Here is an 18,540-nt window from a genome sequence, read left to right as displayed (position 1 = left end):
CCAACTAATCGGATAAAAAACGTATGGTTTACTGCAGATTTGCAAAGCAGAATGTACTGCTCCGGTTGATAGTTGAAGGTTTAGACAACCTCAATTATCATCTAGACAAGAAACCAGTGTCAACATTCAAGGAGTTGGTAGGTCCTTCCCCCTCCTATATTAAAAACACACAACACTTTTTAAACAAAATTAAAGCCATCACACTGAAAAAAAAAAGTGATTTATGAGTCAGTTTTGATGTCTTTGCCCTTTTCACAAGTATCCAAATCAATGACACAATTCTTCTTTTACAGGACAAATTTCCACCTAATATCACAGTGCTCTTTGCACATGTACTATGTTCTGACTATTTTGTGTGGCAAAACACTTTCTACCTACAAAAAGAAGACACAGCTATGGGCTCACCGTTAGATAAAATAAACAGAATACTACCGAAATACAACCTTAATGCCACCTTTAAACCTCCTGCAAAATTAAAGCACTTATTCAACTCATCCAAGGATCCACTTCCTCTGCTGGCCCACCCTGGAGTATACAGTATTCACTGCACCTGTAATTTGCCCAATACAGGTGAAACAGGATGCATTACTCCTATCAAAAAAAAAAAAAAAAAAAAGAACATAAACGGCACATTAATTTAATAACTATGGTAAATCTGGCCCTTCTGATCATGACCTGAATACTATAAATAGAACTGACTTGAAAGGCACCTCCTTAAATTTACATCACACCAAACTTGGTATGAATGTAAATTTAAGGAGGCTTGTGAAATTCTTATCAACCACCCTAATCTTAACAATAATGATGGTCTAAAAATCTTAAGAATATGGAAGGTATACATTCTACCCACATAACCTTTTCATCTAAGAGTTAATTATAAATAGGAATGTAAGTAATTCAGGATCTTAACTCTATTAGAACAATTCTCATGTTAAATTAGGACACCGCTTTTGCTGTAATAAAACTATCTATATGAATTTGTTCTCTAATAATGTTATAAATAGAATATGGCTTTGAGGTAGGATTTTTTTTCCCCTAGAAGTCAAGCTATTAGAATAACAGTTGATCAAATCATTATCTCTTTGGCATACTGTTTGAAATATAATATAGCTTGTCTCCAGGGGTGGCTCGTGCACAGGCACTGCGAAACTGCAGCACCTCCAATTTTTATCGATATATAAATATATTTATTAATTTATTTATATTTACTTGTAATATTTAATTTTATCATCAACAATCCTATACAATTCTCTTATTTCGTATAAAAAATAATAAAAATCCATCTTGTAGCACTTTGAAGGGCGAAGGACGCTAGCAGCATTGTATTTACCACAGTGTCATATTGCTACGTGCACAAGCATATGCACATCATAGTGAGATGCGAGCTATTAGTGTAATGCGGCACTGTTCATCGCACAGTTCCACTGTTGTTTATATGCAGTTTGCACCAGTAGTAGAGTGTTCGTAGTGCTTATCATGTTTACTCCGTCTCTTTAAATATTTGGACATTACAATTAAAGGATTTAATTGTAATCTCCAAAAATTGTAAATCCATTCCTTTAATTGTAATTAAAGGAATGGATTTTATTTTTAAGTAATTTTGAATTATACTAAATTTTATAATTTCATCAATAATAAACAATATTTTTTCATGAAACAAAAACAAGAAGAATATATATTTTATTTTTAAGTAATTTTGAATTATACCAAACTGTATAATTTTATCGATAATAAACAATATTTTTTCATGTTTAATTTTTTTTAAATTTTTTATCATAATTTTGATATTTTATCCAAACACGTATATGCTGTACTTATAGTGTGCATGTATATTTCGAAAGTTGCAGCACCTCTACGATTTCAAGCCACGAGCCGCCACTGCTTGTTCTGTATATGTATGTGTACCAGATGATGACCTTAATATGAAGATCGAAATGTCAGGGAATTCAAGTAATTATTTCTAACACAGTTATGGTCTCTATAATTTGTCTGAAATGGATGAGTGAGTGACTGGGTGGAATGGACTGCCAAAATTAGTGGTGAGTGTCCTGACAGTGAAAGAGAGGTATGACAGGTATTGTGTATAGGTTAGTGTGGGTTTCCCTCAATGAATCTTTTGACTCCATGGAGATACCCGTGTAATAGTAATAATGACTTTTTTTTACCTAATTTTGCACAATGCTTCACTTTTTTACATTTTTCTTAGTATTTCCCCAGAATACATTTAACTTATTTGCTGGGAACTGTACGATGTTACGAAAATTAATAAAATCTCTAGTACATCGATTTTTACTGTAGGAACACACCTTAAAAACCTTGTATATAATGTATCTATGTTTTGTATGTTTAAACTTTGTATAAAGATCAAAATAAGCCCAAAAGGAATTAACTCGCTCATTGTTTCAGAGCAAAAGTAGGATGTTTGAAACCAAGGGTAGTGTCTGTAATTCGACAGTTCCTTTTGAAACGTATTTACGAGTCCTGTAGCAGGTGTCCTTCAAGGTCAGTATTGAAAAGGGACGGCCTCCATCAGTCGGAAAGTCCCGTAGGCCACGTAGCCGGATTAAGGACATCAAAGGGGAAGAATAGGATTTGTCCGCGAAAGTTCGAGAACCGCCAGTCACGTGCTGTTGTAAGGGATTCTCGTAACTATGCGCAAGACATGTATGGGGACATTTGGGGTCCAATAAACTTAAACCAAAGTGCAGGGGTATTGAGAATATAAGGCTTGGAATTTTGTTGAGAAGAGCTTCCTGTTTTCATCTTGCGTGATCTGTCCACAAGAAGTCGAGGTGTCGATTAGTTCTGGAGGGGAGAGGTGGGAGTCCATCCACGAAGGGAGTTTCCAGTCCAAAGCAAAGGATAAACTGGAGGTTACAGTCTAAGGGGAAATTTTGTCGTATTGGTTCAAGCCTTGCCACTCTGAGTACGTGCATGCCTGCCAACCTACGCAGTTCCTCACCGGTCAGTTCAAGACGCTGGAGGAAATCTATCCAGTATCCCGATGGCTGATGCGATCCCTCAATAGTGCTGCCTGTGACTCCCATCAAGGAAAAGAAGAAAACACAGACCAGAGAAGAAACCCCTGAAGCCCTGGAAAAGAAAAGGAAAAGAAACAAGAAGGGAAGGCGTATGCAAGACAGTCAGAGACCCATGTGAGTCTGAATGTTAAATATTTTATGTTTGTGATTTAAGAGAATTCCCCTCAAGGAACTGCTGAATTATTTAATATAGAAAAATAGTGGTTTAAGGTACATGAAACGCTCATAGATTTGTGAAAAAATTATTATTGAATTTAACGTGAGCGTAGTTAATTTCCCTAAGAAAGATTGGGCTAATTAAGATTTCCTTTGATTAATGTATGTTAATTAATTGCTTATTATCACATCATAGAGCTGTTTTAATCAAAGGGAATGAAATATGCCAATGTGATTATCAGTCAATTAACGAAGTCCTTATGATGAGAATCTAAGAGTCATAATGTGTGTGTGTAGTGCATGGGTGATAACTAATTACGATCGTTAATGCGCACCTAGAAATTTCTTGTTCTGTGTGAATGATATTTAGTATTTGAGATATAGAATGCATTATCTGAGATTTTAATTAGAGAAAAAATAAGAGAGTTCACTAAGTAATGTGTGTTAATTTGATTGCTTATTATCACATCACAGAGCTGTTCTAATCAAAACAAATGAAATATGCCAATGTGATTATCAGTCAATTAATTAAGTCCTTATGATGAGAATCTAAGAGTCATAATATGTGTGTGTAGTGCATGGTTGATGACTAATTCCGATTGTTAATGTGTACCTAGAAATTTCTTGTTCTGTGTGAATAATATTTAGTATTTGTGATATAGAATGCATTATCTGAGATTTTAATTAGAGAAAAAAATAAGAGAGTTCACTAAGTATTACATTTGAGTAATTATTCAAGATTAATGAATTTCTTGTATGAATGAAGTTTTGAATTCATGTATTGTATAGTAACTATTAGATCATTAATTAAATTTTGTTTATATATTAGTACATAATGGTTTGGTCTCATTTTCTTGTCTTTTGCAATGCAATGATTCAAAAATAAAAATTGAACCTAAGCAGGAAATGTTCATATAAATAGTAAGTGAGAAAAGGGCCAGGACTGCAAAGCAAACTGATAACTTGGGGATGATAAAGAGATTTTGTTGCGAAAGATTTAATAACCTACTGGAAGTACTATATTTCTTGCACCATATCGAGGCATGGATGGTGCAGTCATAAATTTAAATAAATATTTCCATTGCTCTCAGGTAGGAGTATAGAATACAGAAGGTAGGAATCTAGAGTATAAAAAGGGAATGTATAAAATTAAGTGACGATATATTTACAATGTCGCAGCGTCGACAGGACACAAGAAAGAGAAAGGGGTTAATAATAGAGATCCAGAAACAGCAAAGATGGCGAAATAGACAAACAAAAAACAATAAACAGTCCCCTCCCCCTTTTACAATGGCGCAGTCGGCTTTGATATTTTATCCAAACACGTATATACTGTACTTATAGTGTGTATGTATATTTTGAAAGTTGCAGCACCTCCACGATTTCAAGCCACGAGCCGCCACTGCTTGTCTCTGTATATGTATGCGTACCAGATGATGCCCTAATATGAAGATCGAAATGTCAGGAAATTCAAGTAATTATTTCTAACACAGTTATAGTCTTTATAATTTGTCTGAAATGGATGAGTGAGTGACTGAGTGGAATGGACTGCCAAAATTAGTGGTGAGTGTCCTGACAGTGAAAGAGAGGTATGACAGGTATTGTGTATATAAAGGTTAGTGTGGGTTTCCCTCAATGAATCTTTTGACTCCATGGAGATACCCTTGTAATAGTAATAATGACTTTTTTTTTACCTAATTTTGCGCAATGCTTCACTTTTTTACATTTTTCTTAGTATTTCCCCAGAATACATTTAACTTATTTGCTGGGAACTTTCAGCATGCCATGCATTCTTCTTTTATGTGACTGCCTGCCTCTTTAACTACTTAAGTTCACCACGGAGTTCTCATTTTTATCAATCCTTGAGAGAATTCTGTAATGCTTCTCTGGCTGAATCAATCATTTTTCTTCTGAGTATACTATGTCTTAAAAGTTTGTTCATTGTTTTCAAATTGTTGCATTTTTTCTCCACTAATGTTTGTATATTTGAGTCTATAGTGTATTTCTGAAAACTATTAAACTTAGAACTTATTATTATTATTATTATTATTATTATTATTATTAAACAAGACCTCATGGAGTCAAAGACTCATCTAGGAGGTCCTTTTATCTCACACACATCTCATCATACTGGGTCTTAAACACATTCAAACTCCTTGCAGACACCACACTCTCAGGCAAGGCATTCCAATCATTCACAACTCTGCACGAAAAAAACCTGCCTCTCACTCCCCTACTCACACCCTCTTTATACAGTTTCCAGGGATGACCTCTGGTTCTCCCCTGATCTCCCACTATTCGCTGTAGAACTTCTCCACCATTGATCCTATAGCAACCCCTTACCAACTTGTAGGTCTCTATCATATCTCCCCTCTTCCTTCTCTCCACTAGTCTCTGCAAATTACATCTTTTCAATCTTTCCTCATACTCGACATTCCAGAGGTCAGAAACTACCTTAGTCAGTCGCCTTTGGACCCTTTCCAACATCTCCTCATCCTTCTGAAAACCAGGTGACCAAATCTGGGCACAATAGTCCATGTGTGGCCTAATCAAAGCCTTATACAATGGAACAAGAATCTCCCTACTTCTACACGTCAGTGTCCTCCTCATCATTCCCAGAAGTCTTTGTGTTGTCTTCACAATTTTGGCGATGTGACCCCTAAATTTTAGATCCTTATCCACTATCACTCCCAGATCTCTTATTTCCTCTACTTCCAACAATATATTCTTACCAAGCATAAATTCTGCATCCCATCTTTGTTTTCCAAATTTTAAAACCTTACATTTTGCAACATTGAACTCACACCCCCATTTGCTTGCCCAATCACTCAATTTATTCAAGTCTTCTTGCAAGGCCACAACATCTTCACTACTCTTTATGGTTCTTCCCAACTTTGCATCATCTGCAAACAACTGAATATCTCCATCCAAATCTTCGCCAATATCATTAATATACAAGTTAAATAGTAATGGCCCTAAAACAGATCCCTGAGGCACTCCACTAGTGACTTTCCTTTTCCTGGATATTGCACCCCCATACACAACTTGTTGATACCTATCAGATAGCCAGTCTCCAATCCAATGCACTAATCTAATATCCAACCCCATCTGCTCTAGTTTGACTGTCAACTTATCATGAGGCACTCTATCAAAAGCTTTTGCGAAATCCAAGTATATTACTGTGTATCCTTCTCCTCTGTCCAAGGAAGCAGTCACTTTATTGTAATAAGTAACTTAGAATCCTTAAATCTTTTTCTTTTCAATATGTTATTCATTTTTATCCTGCTCAAAACTAAACTGTGACCATTTCTTATTTGACCCCCCCCACCATACTTTTGTATTATAACAAGTGTAAAAATTATGGAGATGTCTACTGCGTTACAGTAATAACTTTATTTTAAACTAAAATAAAATAACTACTGAATGTTTTTTTATCATTAAGGTCATCATTAGAAACACACACACAGTGGAAAACAAGCTATAGTCAACTGTTGACTAAGTAATGATAGTCTTTTGTAAACTTTATATCATCCTGCAGCTATTTTTGGTATTTTATACTGAAAAACCGCCCAGCTTTTCAACATAAAGTGCTGAAAACCATATTTATTTTCCTACGTCAATAATAATCAGCAATTAAGGAAATTATTTTTAAGTTACAAACTATGCCACTTCACTATAAATGTTAAGCATGCATTGGTTCTTAAAAGGAACAGGACAGTATAGTAGATTGCTTGATTGAAATTATACACATCACACCAACTAGTATATATATATATATATATATATATATATATATATTTATACATCTTAAATATTAAAGACATACTGGTTCACATAGCAAATAAATGCATACAAGATTATTTTACTGGAAGATTATGCTCACCAGCTGATATTTTTTAATACATTTTTCTGTACATTTTGTAAACACAGCACATGCAAACAGAGACTTCCTTAAATAGTAGTTTTTAAGCACAAATAAACATGCAAGGAAGCACATTATATATGCAAAAACCACTAACACAAGGAACCATTATAATTAAACAGAAATTCCCTACCTTGTTCTACTTGAATAACAGTTTTGCTCCTCTCTGGTCCTGAGTAACTACTGTCTGAAGATGAGAAGGGAAGAGGAATAGAAATAGATGAAGCAGAAGAGAGGAAGGGTTGTGAGTGATGCTGGCAGGAAGGAAATTTGTGTTTAGAGTGCATTATAAAAAAAATTTACATTAAGGAAATATCCAATTATTCGGCAGGTACAAAAGAAAACTAACAAGCAATGAAAAAAACTATTCTAAGATCACAATAAATAACATAAATAATTGTAAAATTAAAATCAATCTTTAAAGCACTTCTTCACTTATTATATTAAATGAAATTAAAAAAAAAATCTAAAATAGCAAAATGTATGTTAACATAAACAATATACCAAATTAAATAACATGCATAAATAAACATAATAAAACAAGGATAAGTTGAAGCTGATTCTATATAATTAAACAACTCAATCAAGAGAGCTGTGTTTGGCCACATATAGGAAACAAAGTGACAGTTTTAATTTAATATTGTAGCTAAAATTAACATCAGTTGAGGAACTTTTGTTCTGCTGCTTAAAACAACTACTCTCGATGTAAAGTTCTATTAGGAGTTGAAATAAATTTTATATTCCATAATAACAATTGGATATGTGCAAAATATATATATATATATATCCCAAGTACTTGGGTATATAATTTTTGATTGTTATGATTTCTTTCTGACAAAATACCAGAAGGCATACAATGAGATGTATGTCCACCCCCCTCTGGTATTTATTAAAACATTCTGCTCTAATAACCACAATTTACAAATCAAATTTTATTGATATAGAATGTGTATTTGAATAATACAGTATATTGAGATTTAATATGCTGATTTCATAAAATCGAAAGTTTTTTTTTTTTTTTTTTTGATTAAGTGATGAAGTCTTTTCACAAATCAGGAAAATATCTATATCTAACAGGTATTTGTTATTTGCTCAAATCATTAATGTATTTTTTAACTGAAATGCTGAATAAGATTTATTTTTGAATAGAATGAAAGAATATTGAGATAAAAGGGAATTTTATGCCAAATGCCTACTGTTGTTTGAAGAAATTCCTATTCACTTATTTTTAAATGATTGGTTTTGTCATACATGATATGCCAATTGTTAATACCAATGTAATCTGCTATTGTGCTGATCTTCCACCGTATTTGCATATCAAGAAAATATTCTAAATGAAAATGCAACAAACAAACCTTCAAACTCATTTTAAAACCAATTTTTTGAACTCCTTAATAGTTTCAATAAGCATTTGAAATCATGATCTTTCTTGTAACTAAAAAAATTTGCTATTACAAAAATGTAATAGTAAAAATTCTGAGAGCTGCTGAAGGAACAGGAAATGTGCAGCAAAGTTCATTCAACGGCTGCATCATAGATGACCAAGGCAACATTTTCTCCACATATACTAAATAAAGCTCACTGTATGCCTCCTCTGGTATTTCATCAGTAAGAAATCATAAAAATACTAAATATCTTAGTATGATACGTCTTCTGATCATGATATCACTCTAAACAGTAGACAAAGTTTGTGTTCCAGAATTAACACTCAATCTATATATCATCTTTACAAGAATTCATATTTGTTTAGTATCTATCCTACAGTATGAAAGCAGGCTATACCAGCCTCCCAAATACAGAGATAAAAATCAACAAGAACTATTATCCCACTGCAATAATGGAGGTTATCAGCAGGTCCATTCTATAATACCTAGAGATCCAGTAACTACTTTTTGACTACAAATATGGATATTGCCACTATTCTTGATCTATAGCAGAGCTTCACTGACCTCTGGACATAAGCTCTAGGGCATGTCCAGAGGTTAGTGGACATGCCCTAGAACTTGTACTACATCTCTATACTACACCATGTCAAAAAAGAACATATAATGTCCTGTTTGACAAGATCTTCTCACTAAACTACATTCTTATTGATCTACTTTCTATCTTTTGCAACTAGGTTTCCTCTCTGGTCATTCACTATGTATCATGTGTGGATGGCTTTCTTTCTTCATATTTATCTAACTATGCTGAAATATCCCAAATATTTAAACCTTGACCTATTCTCTTCTTCCTATACATAAATTACTACCTCTCACTATTCTCAAATCCTATACATAGTTTTGACAATACGTTCCATTTCTCTTCTTCATTTCACAAATCTTGTAGTGTTCAATCATTTCAAGCTTTAAGATCTTCTATGACCAATGTCTTAAATACTGATCTCTTTGCCATTCTTCACTAGGGCAAGGACAACTTTGTGATCTTTGAGACTATCAAAACAAAGTCTCATCTTATTTTTTACAAGAAGGTCTCACTTCATCCTCCCATATCCTTGATAATACATTTCCAGAGTAGATCAGATTTGTGTTCCTAAGATGACTCACACTTCTAACCTTTCCTGTAAAAACACATCACATCCATCACTTCCTCAGTCTCCAAAACCAGTGTCCATTTCCATTCACGATACTATTTCTCACCTGTACTGACATTTTCAGATGTATATAATGTTAGCATTATATCTCATAATATATCTCAAAACCCATTCATCCTTATAAGACTATTTTCACATGGTGGTTAATGCTTGTAAAAGGAAAAATCAAATGACATGCTTGATGTTATGCAGAAGTCGGTGATCTGGTTAATGGATATCTCCCCCCACCTTCTCCTCAGATGCACTCAAGTTATTTTCTCAAAGATTTTATTATTTTGTCTTGTCTTTTCTATAGATATTTTTGTGAGTGCTGCTACACTGATCAACATAATTCCTCCACTTTCCACTAAAAAGGTAAAAACACAAAAGCAGGTGCTAGTCAACATCCATCTTCTGTCCAGCTTCAAAACGAACCAATTTCTCATCTTCCTCTTTCATTCCATTTACCTCTCTATTCTTTGAAATAGTATTTCTTATACTGCATTTCCCAAGAACTGCAACCTCCAGTCATTCAAGAAATATATAAAGTTTCCTTCTTCCACCACATAAAAAAATAAAAAAATTATAATTATATTGGTAAACAGCAAATGTAAATAAACTAGCAAACAAAAAAAAAGAAGTTAAATTTAGTAAAAGGGATTCTGATCCTAGCAGATCAAATAATCATGGCGAGACTAATAGTTTTTTTACACTATATTTTTTTTTTTTTTTTTTCCTCTGCCCTAAAATGATGATCCAAAAAATGGGATACATCTACATAAGAATTTTCTATTTCTGAAGTGGTAAATTGAGTACTACTAATAATAATCTTATAATTCTATTTAACATATTGGGCCAAGGTTGGTTTGAGTGCCTTTTGTACATAATACATGTAATGTAATAATAATTTTTTTTTCCTTTCAGATAAAAATGATAGAAAATATTGGTCAAGTTCCATAAAATAACATAACTTAAAAAGAAAGTTGCAATTACTAATAGGTAACATAGCCTTTCCATTTTGTATATCTCATGAGTGGCTTGTGTTTCATTGTTTATACACTATGAATAATTATATTGATTTCTTCTGCTGAAAATACAGTTTGTACTTCATGTTTTGGGAACATAAAGTATCCTATCCAATCTTATTGTTAATATTTCATGAGTAAATTTTACTCTTGCTGAATTATTGCAATTTTGACAGCAGTGATGAAGAATAAAAGTAAGTATCAGATTCTCTTAAATTAATTAACATAGCCTAATACTTTTCTGATTTCTGAACTACTTTGTTACAATTTTTACTTCATTATTTTCTTTGAACTGAAGATATGTTAAATGTTTTAAAATTATATTCTCTTAACTTCTCCTCATAACTACAATTCCAGGTCACTACACAAGCCAGGAAATAAAATGTGTACACAACAGTGCAGGTTCAGTCTGATCATGGTCATGTTTTTTTTTCTCTCTCTTTGTCAGTGTCCTCATAGCAAAAATGTGTTATCTCAGATCTAGTTGACGACTCTAGATCTGAGAATTATCATTCTCAGATCTAGAGTCGTCAACTTTTTTTTTTTTTTTTTTTTTAGTGTCACTCTCACCCATCAAAAGGTTGTAAACCTATGGTATGGTAGCTAGGAGGGCTAGCCTACCAGGCTGATCCACTTTAACTAAAAGATCACAGGTTAAAATCCCACTGTACACTTGCATGTTTGTGATCTTTATTTGTGAAAATCTTTATAGGTAGCAGTTGAATTTCACTGCCCAATATGAGAGTCCTACCTGCTTACTGGAGACCAGAGGTAGCTTAAAAAAGTTTCATGTTAAGATGTAAAGATGTATAGAGCAAAGTTTTGGATTATCTCAGTCCATTCACAATCATATAAAGGTTTACAATTTTCATTTTCATTGAAGAAAAAATCTTTGACATAAAATCCTTCTTCGAATGTAGTCCATCAATACGATACCTATTTGAAACTGAAAACATGTATGTAGCAACATAAAACAACCACACTTGTATGTTTTTGAGATACCAGTCTTATTTGACTAATTTGATACAAGTACAAGTAAAATACAAGCTGCAGAGATGAGATTTTTAAGAGCAATTAAAAGATGCACAAAATTGGACCATATAACCATGTATGTGTGAGATGGATGAATAAAGAGATTAAGCATGCGATACAGAGAAAAAGGGCATTGTGGAGGCAGCATAAGAGAAGTGGAAAGAACCAATTTCATGAAGTCTACAAAGACTAGGCAATGAGGGTGACTTGGTTGGTGAGAGTAGCTAAAGAGAGGTATGAACAGCAGTTAGCTAATGAAGACAAAAAGAATCCTAGGGAGTCTTTCGATATGTAGCCAGCAAAAGAAAGAATGATTATGGAAGGATGATGCTGATTGGAAATTTGGTATAAAGACAGCTGTTGCAGAATGTGTGGTGGAGATACTTAATGAGCAGTTCATAAAGATCTTTCAATCCTGTGAATGTGACTTCATGGAGAGATTGAGAGCAGTTGATGATGGGGAGGAGAGACTGACTGTAAGTGAGCAAGAGGTATATGGGGAGTTGAGTAAACTAGATGTAAATAAGGCTGTGGGACTTGATAATATATCACCACGTATTCTGAAGGAGTGCGCCAGAGAGTTGACACCTGCCTTGACATATTTTTTTAATACGAGTCTTGCACTTGGTCAAGTTCCTAAGGAGTGGAAGGAGGGCAAGATTGTGCCACTTCATAAAGAAGGTGATCGAACTAAAGCATCAAACTATAGGCCTATCTGTGTGTCAGATGTTGTGGTTAAGTTGTTGGAGAAGCTTGTGAGAACTAGGATCCAGAGTTGGGTTGACAACAATGGTATTATCTTTGATGGATAGCATGGATTTGCTAAAGGGAGATCATGTTTTAGTAATCTACTCACTTATTACAATAAAGTGACTGCTTCCTTGGACAGAGGAGAACGATACACAGTAATATACTTGGATTTCACAAAAGCTTTTGATAGAGTACCTCGTGATAAGTTGACAGTCAAACTAGAGCAGATGGGGTTGGATATTAGATTAGTGCATTGCATTGGAAACTGGCTATCTGATAGGTATCATCAAGTTGTGTATGGGGGTGCGATATCCAGGAAAAGGAGTCACTAGTGGAGCCATCGAAGTAGAGGAAATAAGAGATCTGGTGGTGATAGTGGATAAGGATCTAATATATAGGGGACACATCGTCAAAATTGTGAAGACAACACAAAGGCTTCTGGGAATGATGCGGAGGACACTGAAGTATAGAAGTAGGGAGATTCTTGTTCCATTGTATAAGGCTTTGATTAGGCCACACATGGACAATTGTGCCCAGATCTGGTTACTGGGTTTTCAGATGGATGAAGAGATGTTGGAAAGGGTCCAAAGGTGACTGACTAAGGTAGTTTCTGACCTCTGGAATGTTGAGTATGAGGAAAGATTGAGAAGATGTAATTTGCGGAGTCTGGGGGACAGGAGGAAGAGGGGAGATATGATAGAGACCTACAAGTTGGTAAGGGATTGTTATAAGATCAATGGTGGAGAAGTTCTACAGAGAATAGTGGGAGATCAGGGGAGAACCAGAGTTCATCCCTGGAAACTGTATAAAGAGGGTGTGAGTAGGGGGAGTGAGAGGCAGGTTTTTTTCGTGCAGAGTTGTGAATGATTGGAATGCCTTGCCTGAGAGTGTCTGCAAGGAGTTTGAGTGTTTTTAAGACACGGTATGATGAGATATGTGTGTGTGTGTGATAAAAGGACCTCCCAGATGAGTCTTTGACTCCATGAGGTCTTGGGGTAATAATAATAATAAGAAATGAAGACATCAGAAAAGAATTAGATATTTATGATGGAAATGAAAATATCAAGGAATATAGAGAGAAATGGAAAGAACATCTATTTAGGATGGAAAGATATCAGTTACCAAAAGAGGTGAATAGATGCAGACCAAAGGGAAAGAGAGAGAGAGAGAGAATGAGAGAGAGGAAGACCAGCTGCAAGATGGAAAGACCAGTGAAGCCAGAACAGGCAAATGCCTAATCCTTGAAGAGAAGAAGAAGACTAGTTTAATGTGCTTAGACATTAATAAAAATAAGGATGTGCAGTGTCCATTAAAAGTGAAATAACTTTTGGATACTATTGAAGTAACATGGATATGAAGCATAAATTATTTGATAATTTCATCCATGTGATGACCTGGGTGGTTAAAGGACTGGTATCTCAAAGAAACTTAGCATGAGTATCACTTCTTGTAATTCTGTATCATTGACAAACAACTGAATATCCTTTATCAAACTACAGGGTGATCAAAATTAAACTATCCCTGTTTAAATCCTTGTGGAGCACCATTCAGCAATTCAAACCAAAACTTTGCAGGAATACATTGTGCATCATGCAAAAGCGAATCTGTATATGAGTTTTTTCAATTGAAGGTGAGTTAGCTGATTTCATATGGATATAGTAGGTTTTTTTCTCCCAGAAATTCAGGTTTTTGTCCTGCATATAGACAAATCAGCCTTTGGGTCATGCAATTTACAGACAAAAAATGCTAGTGGTGGTGGTGGTGAGCAGTAGATAGCATTGGTGTAGATGATGGGGATGGAGAGTAGTAGAGTAGGTGCCCTCCTCGATGAGTCTTTGGACTCCTTGTAGGTGTCACAAAATAATAATAATAATAATAATGTATCTCGGGAGGGAGAAAAGTTCCAAAATTCACAACCAGGGGCATTGTAAACATCAAATGCATGGAATTTGCATATAATACAACTAGGCAGGTACCAGAAGGATTTCAAAAGATGGATTTTTTCCCTTCATTCTCAGTTCAATGTTGCAAAGTGTAAGATTTTGAAATTTGGTAAGCCATGATGGGATGCAAAGTGAGGGATATAAAGTGAGGAAACTTTCAAGGAGGTAGAAGAAATGAGAGATCTGGGAGTGGTGGTGGACAAGAACCTGAAATTCAGGGGCCACATTGCACAAGTTGTGAAGACATCACATCGGATAATGGAAATGATTCAGATTTCATCATTGCCATTATCCGATAAGAGATTAGGCCTTGATCAGGCCTCATATGGATTATTGTGAATAGATCTGGGCACCGGGTTTTCATGGTGATGAGGATATGTTGGAAAGGGTACATAGAAGATTCATAAAGGTGGTCAGTGGTCAATTTAATGTGGAGTATGAGGAAAGATTGAGAAAATGTAAATTGCAAAGCCTCGTCAATAGGAGGAGGGATATGACTGAGACATAAGCTAGTTAGGGGGTTGTTATCAGGTTGACATAGAAGAGATTTTTCATAGAATGAGAGAGGTAGAACAAGAAGCCATCGCTGGAAACTGTATAAAGAGGGGTGTGAGTAGAGGATTGAGGAGTAGGTTCTTTGCATGGAAAGTGGTTGGTGAGTGGAAGGTATTGCCTGAGTGTGTTGTGAATGTAGACATAATGAATCATTTTAAGACATGGTTGGATGAGCATTGGTGTAACAGTATGTACCTTCCACAATGAGTCTCTGACTCCATGGAGGTTGGATGTTAATAATAATAAGAACATCCACAGTGATGGTGCTAACCTTGCCCAACATGCTTTTCTTGTGAAGCTGCACTACCTAAACAACTGCGAATTTTGTTGCCTGAATCAATGAGGTCCGCTATCTCCATGTGCTCTGCGACGAATAATTAGCTGTTTTGAAGAAATGGGATCATTGGGAGTTCGATCTGGCAGAAGTTGCAAACCAATCAGTTCACAATGAATGGAGTTGCTACTGCCATTGTGGAGACGACAAAGAATAACAGTGTTGGTTCTTACAGTGCATGTGCTGTATCAAAACACAAGGATGTGCTTTACACAACTGTCTGGAATATTCTATGGAAGATTCTGCATTTCTACCAAATGAAGATAGCCTTGACACATGAGTTGCACCCATAGGACTTTGAAAGTTGACTGACATTCACTTTAATATTCCTTGCTTGAGTAAAGTTGGATGCTGCTTGGCTGTGGATGATTTTATGGGAAGATGAGGCTCACTTTCACCTGAATACCCACAATTGCTGGGTATGGGCTATGCAAAAACTCATGCAATCTAATAAATTCCTTTACAACCCAAAGTTACTGACTAGTGTGGGTTTATAGCTTTGTTTATCATTGGGCAATTCTTCTTTGAGGATACTTGCTAGCTATGTCCTGTGACCTGCTTCGTTATTTCCAAGAAGTATCGCAATATGATAAACAATTTTGTTGTGCTAAAGCTACAGCAGCAGCACCTGTGCATGGATTCAGTCATTTTCATGCAGGATGTCCCACTTCCATACATCAGTTGATTCATACAGGAGGTTTTTCAAGAATGTTTCGCAGAAGCTAGAATAATCAGCTGTGCGTTTCCCACTGCAGAGTCATCTTGTTTTACCTGATCTATCTCCCAGTTTCTTCTGGCCTTGGGAATTTCATAACACAGCATGCATGCAATATCAGTCCAGACCAGCTGCGTTCAGCAGTTGAACACACTTGCAAAGGATCCAGTTTGTCACATACTGGGAAGGACAGTACAATGAACAGTACAGCAAATGAATGCATAATAAAAGTGAATAAAAATGTGTTATTTATGCTTGTGTCACTTTTCTCCTTCTTACACACATAAAAGAATTATTATATCTATTTTTTGATCATCCTGTACATGAATAGTACTGACTAAGAATAGAAATCTGTTTCTGTTCTTAGGAAGAAAATTGTTGAAAGATACAATATTATAAAGCACAAAAGGCTTGCCTCACCTTTGCTATGATTTGCCTTGGTACTGACATAATCACATGTATAATAAAAGAAAAAGATGCCTCTGTTTATTCTTTAACCATTACAATATCATAGATTTGTGGGTTGCAGAAATTAGTTGATAGGCAAAAAAGGGGAGATATGATTGAGACATTCAAATTGCTAAAGGGTTTCTATAGGATTAATTCAGAGGATATTTTTGAGATCAGGACTGGTGGTGGGAGAACTAGGGGTCAGGTCACCTATGGAAGCTGGGCAAGAATGTGGTTAGCAAGGGTGTTAGAGCTGGATTCTTTACTTTTAGAGTGGTAAATGAGTGGAATAAGCTGCCAGAGTCTGTTGGGGGTGCTATGACGGTGAGTGAGTTCAAGGCAAGGTATGATAGATACTGTGAGAATGTCGTATATTTGTGTGCGATGAGTCTAAGGACTCCCTGGAGTTGCCCGTAATAATAATAATAATAATAATAATAATAATAATCTACATTTGGTACATCATACAGTGTACCCTGGTGGGGAATTTTGGAACTACTTTTTTTTTTCCCTCAGATATCGCTTCTGCATGATGCACAATGTATTCCAGCAAAGTTTTGCAGCATTAAGATCACTGCACAAGGCCTTAAACAGGAATACTTTAATTTTGATCATCCTGTACATGAATAGTACTGACTAAGAATAGAAATCTGTTTCTGTTCTTAGGATGAAAATTGTTGAAAGATACAATATTATAAAGCACAAAAGGCTTGCCTTACCTTTGTTATGATTTGCCTTGGTACTGACATAATCACATGTATAATAAAAGAAAAAGATGGCCTTTGTTTATTCTTTAACCATTACAATATCATAGCAAACTCTAAATAGTGAAATAAACTCCATTTGTTACTGCAATGCTATTACTTTCAGAAACTTCATATTTGCACCAATATTAGTTTGCTCATTAGGTCAGAAATGGATATTTTATTCTTCCTCAAAAATAGTTTGCTCATCAAGATGAATTTTTTTATGGCATAATAATAATAATAATTACTTAAAACAGCATGTGTTACTTGTCCATATCTATATCCAGCATGTGTTACTATGTCATACAAATGTCACTCGGACAAGAGATAGTACTTAGGGTGTGAGTGTGTTAGACATGATGATAGCATTAGAGGATTTGTCCATATTTCCTCCAAGCCAGCAGGCTGACTATGCAGTTTAGACTGGGAGGATGACAAACATTTGGAATTTTATATTAAAAATAGGTTGAAGAATATAATTTCTTGGCATCTATTAATTTATAGTATAACCAAGCTAAAAAACTTTCAATGTCTATCTTTAATCCAGTGTATTCTAAAAATAAGATGTGACACCTTATGACTACTTGTATATGGGTAATATATGATTTCTGTGTTACTTCAACCTTGGTATCCAGCAATAGGAAACAAAAGATGGAATTCATCGACCATGAGATGCAGTGATTAATACCCTTGGAGGGTAATGGATGGCAATGCTGTGACCAATGAAGTTCTAACTGAGGCTCGGATATTGCTGTTACCCTACTGCATGATCAGAGCTTTAATAGCTCAATAACACCTTATCCCTACACTGTCCTCTACAGATAACGGGGAAGATGAAAAGCATTCTTGCTTCGCCCCTTAAAGCCAGTCCTTATAAGGACTATAAGGATAAGGAACCTTGGTATCCCTTCTGGGTCTGGCTTCCACTGATGACATTTAATAATGTTCATCTTTGGGCTTGCTTCCTGGGAAGTAGAGAGGCTCTGCTTGGTGGCAGGTTTTTGTCTGTCACTGAGTGGTGCCACTTCCAAGTTCCCTGTTCTGGAGTGATTCAGATCAGGAGTAATGAGTTTAATAGTAATCCTTTAAGATCATTCAGTGAAATTTAGAGTGACTATTATTAGAGGTTTTGGAGAGGTATCCCTGCACTTTAACATATCTCAATAAAGGTCAAAACCAATCTGGGTAGTAGCTCTTCCCATAATGCATTGCATTATACAATCTGAAAGGGTGCATGTGTTTTGCATTGGGATACTAAGGCAACCGAAGTGGTCATTAACCTCTATATACAAGTAGCCC

At 35.2% G+C, this 18,540-nt stretch overlaps 1 protein-coding gene across 1 annotated transcript in view; it reads right to left on the bottom strand.

Annotated features, from left to right (window-relative positions):
- The window catches only part of LOC150096303 (calcium/calmodulin-dependent protein kinase type II alpha chain-like), a 736,535-nt gene that overhangs the window by 192,789 nt on the left and 525,206 nt on the right, over positions 1-18,540 (bottom strand). The window contains exon 14 of the mRNA XM_090409027.1: positions 7,253-7,306. Coding sequence (XP_090265153.1) covers positions 7,253-7,306 — 54 coding nt within the window. The remainder of the gene's footprint in view (positions 1-7,252; positions 7,307-18,540) is intronic.

This window comes from Typopeltis vanoorti, chromosome 19 (assembly GCF_054136105.1).
Source record: "Typopeltis vanoorti isolate ZY-2024b chromosome 19, IOZ_Tvanoo_1.0, whole genome shotgun sequence".
Lineage (NCBI taxonomy): Eukaryota > Metazoa > Arthropoda > Arachnida > Uropygi > Thelyphonidae > Typopeltis > Typopeltis vanoorti.
Note: the sequence above shows the minus strand (reverse complement) of the source record. Positions and strands in the feature narration are given on the sequence as shown.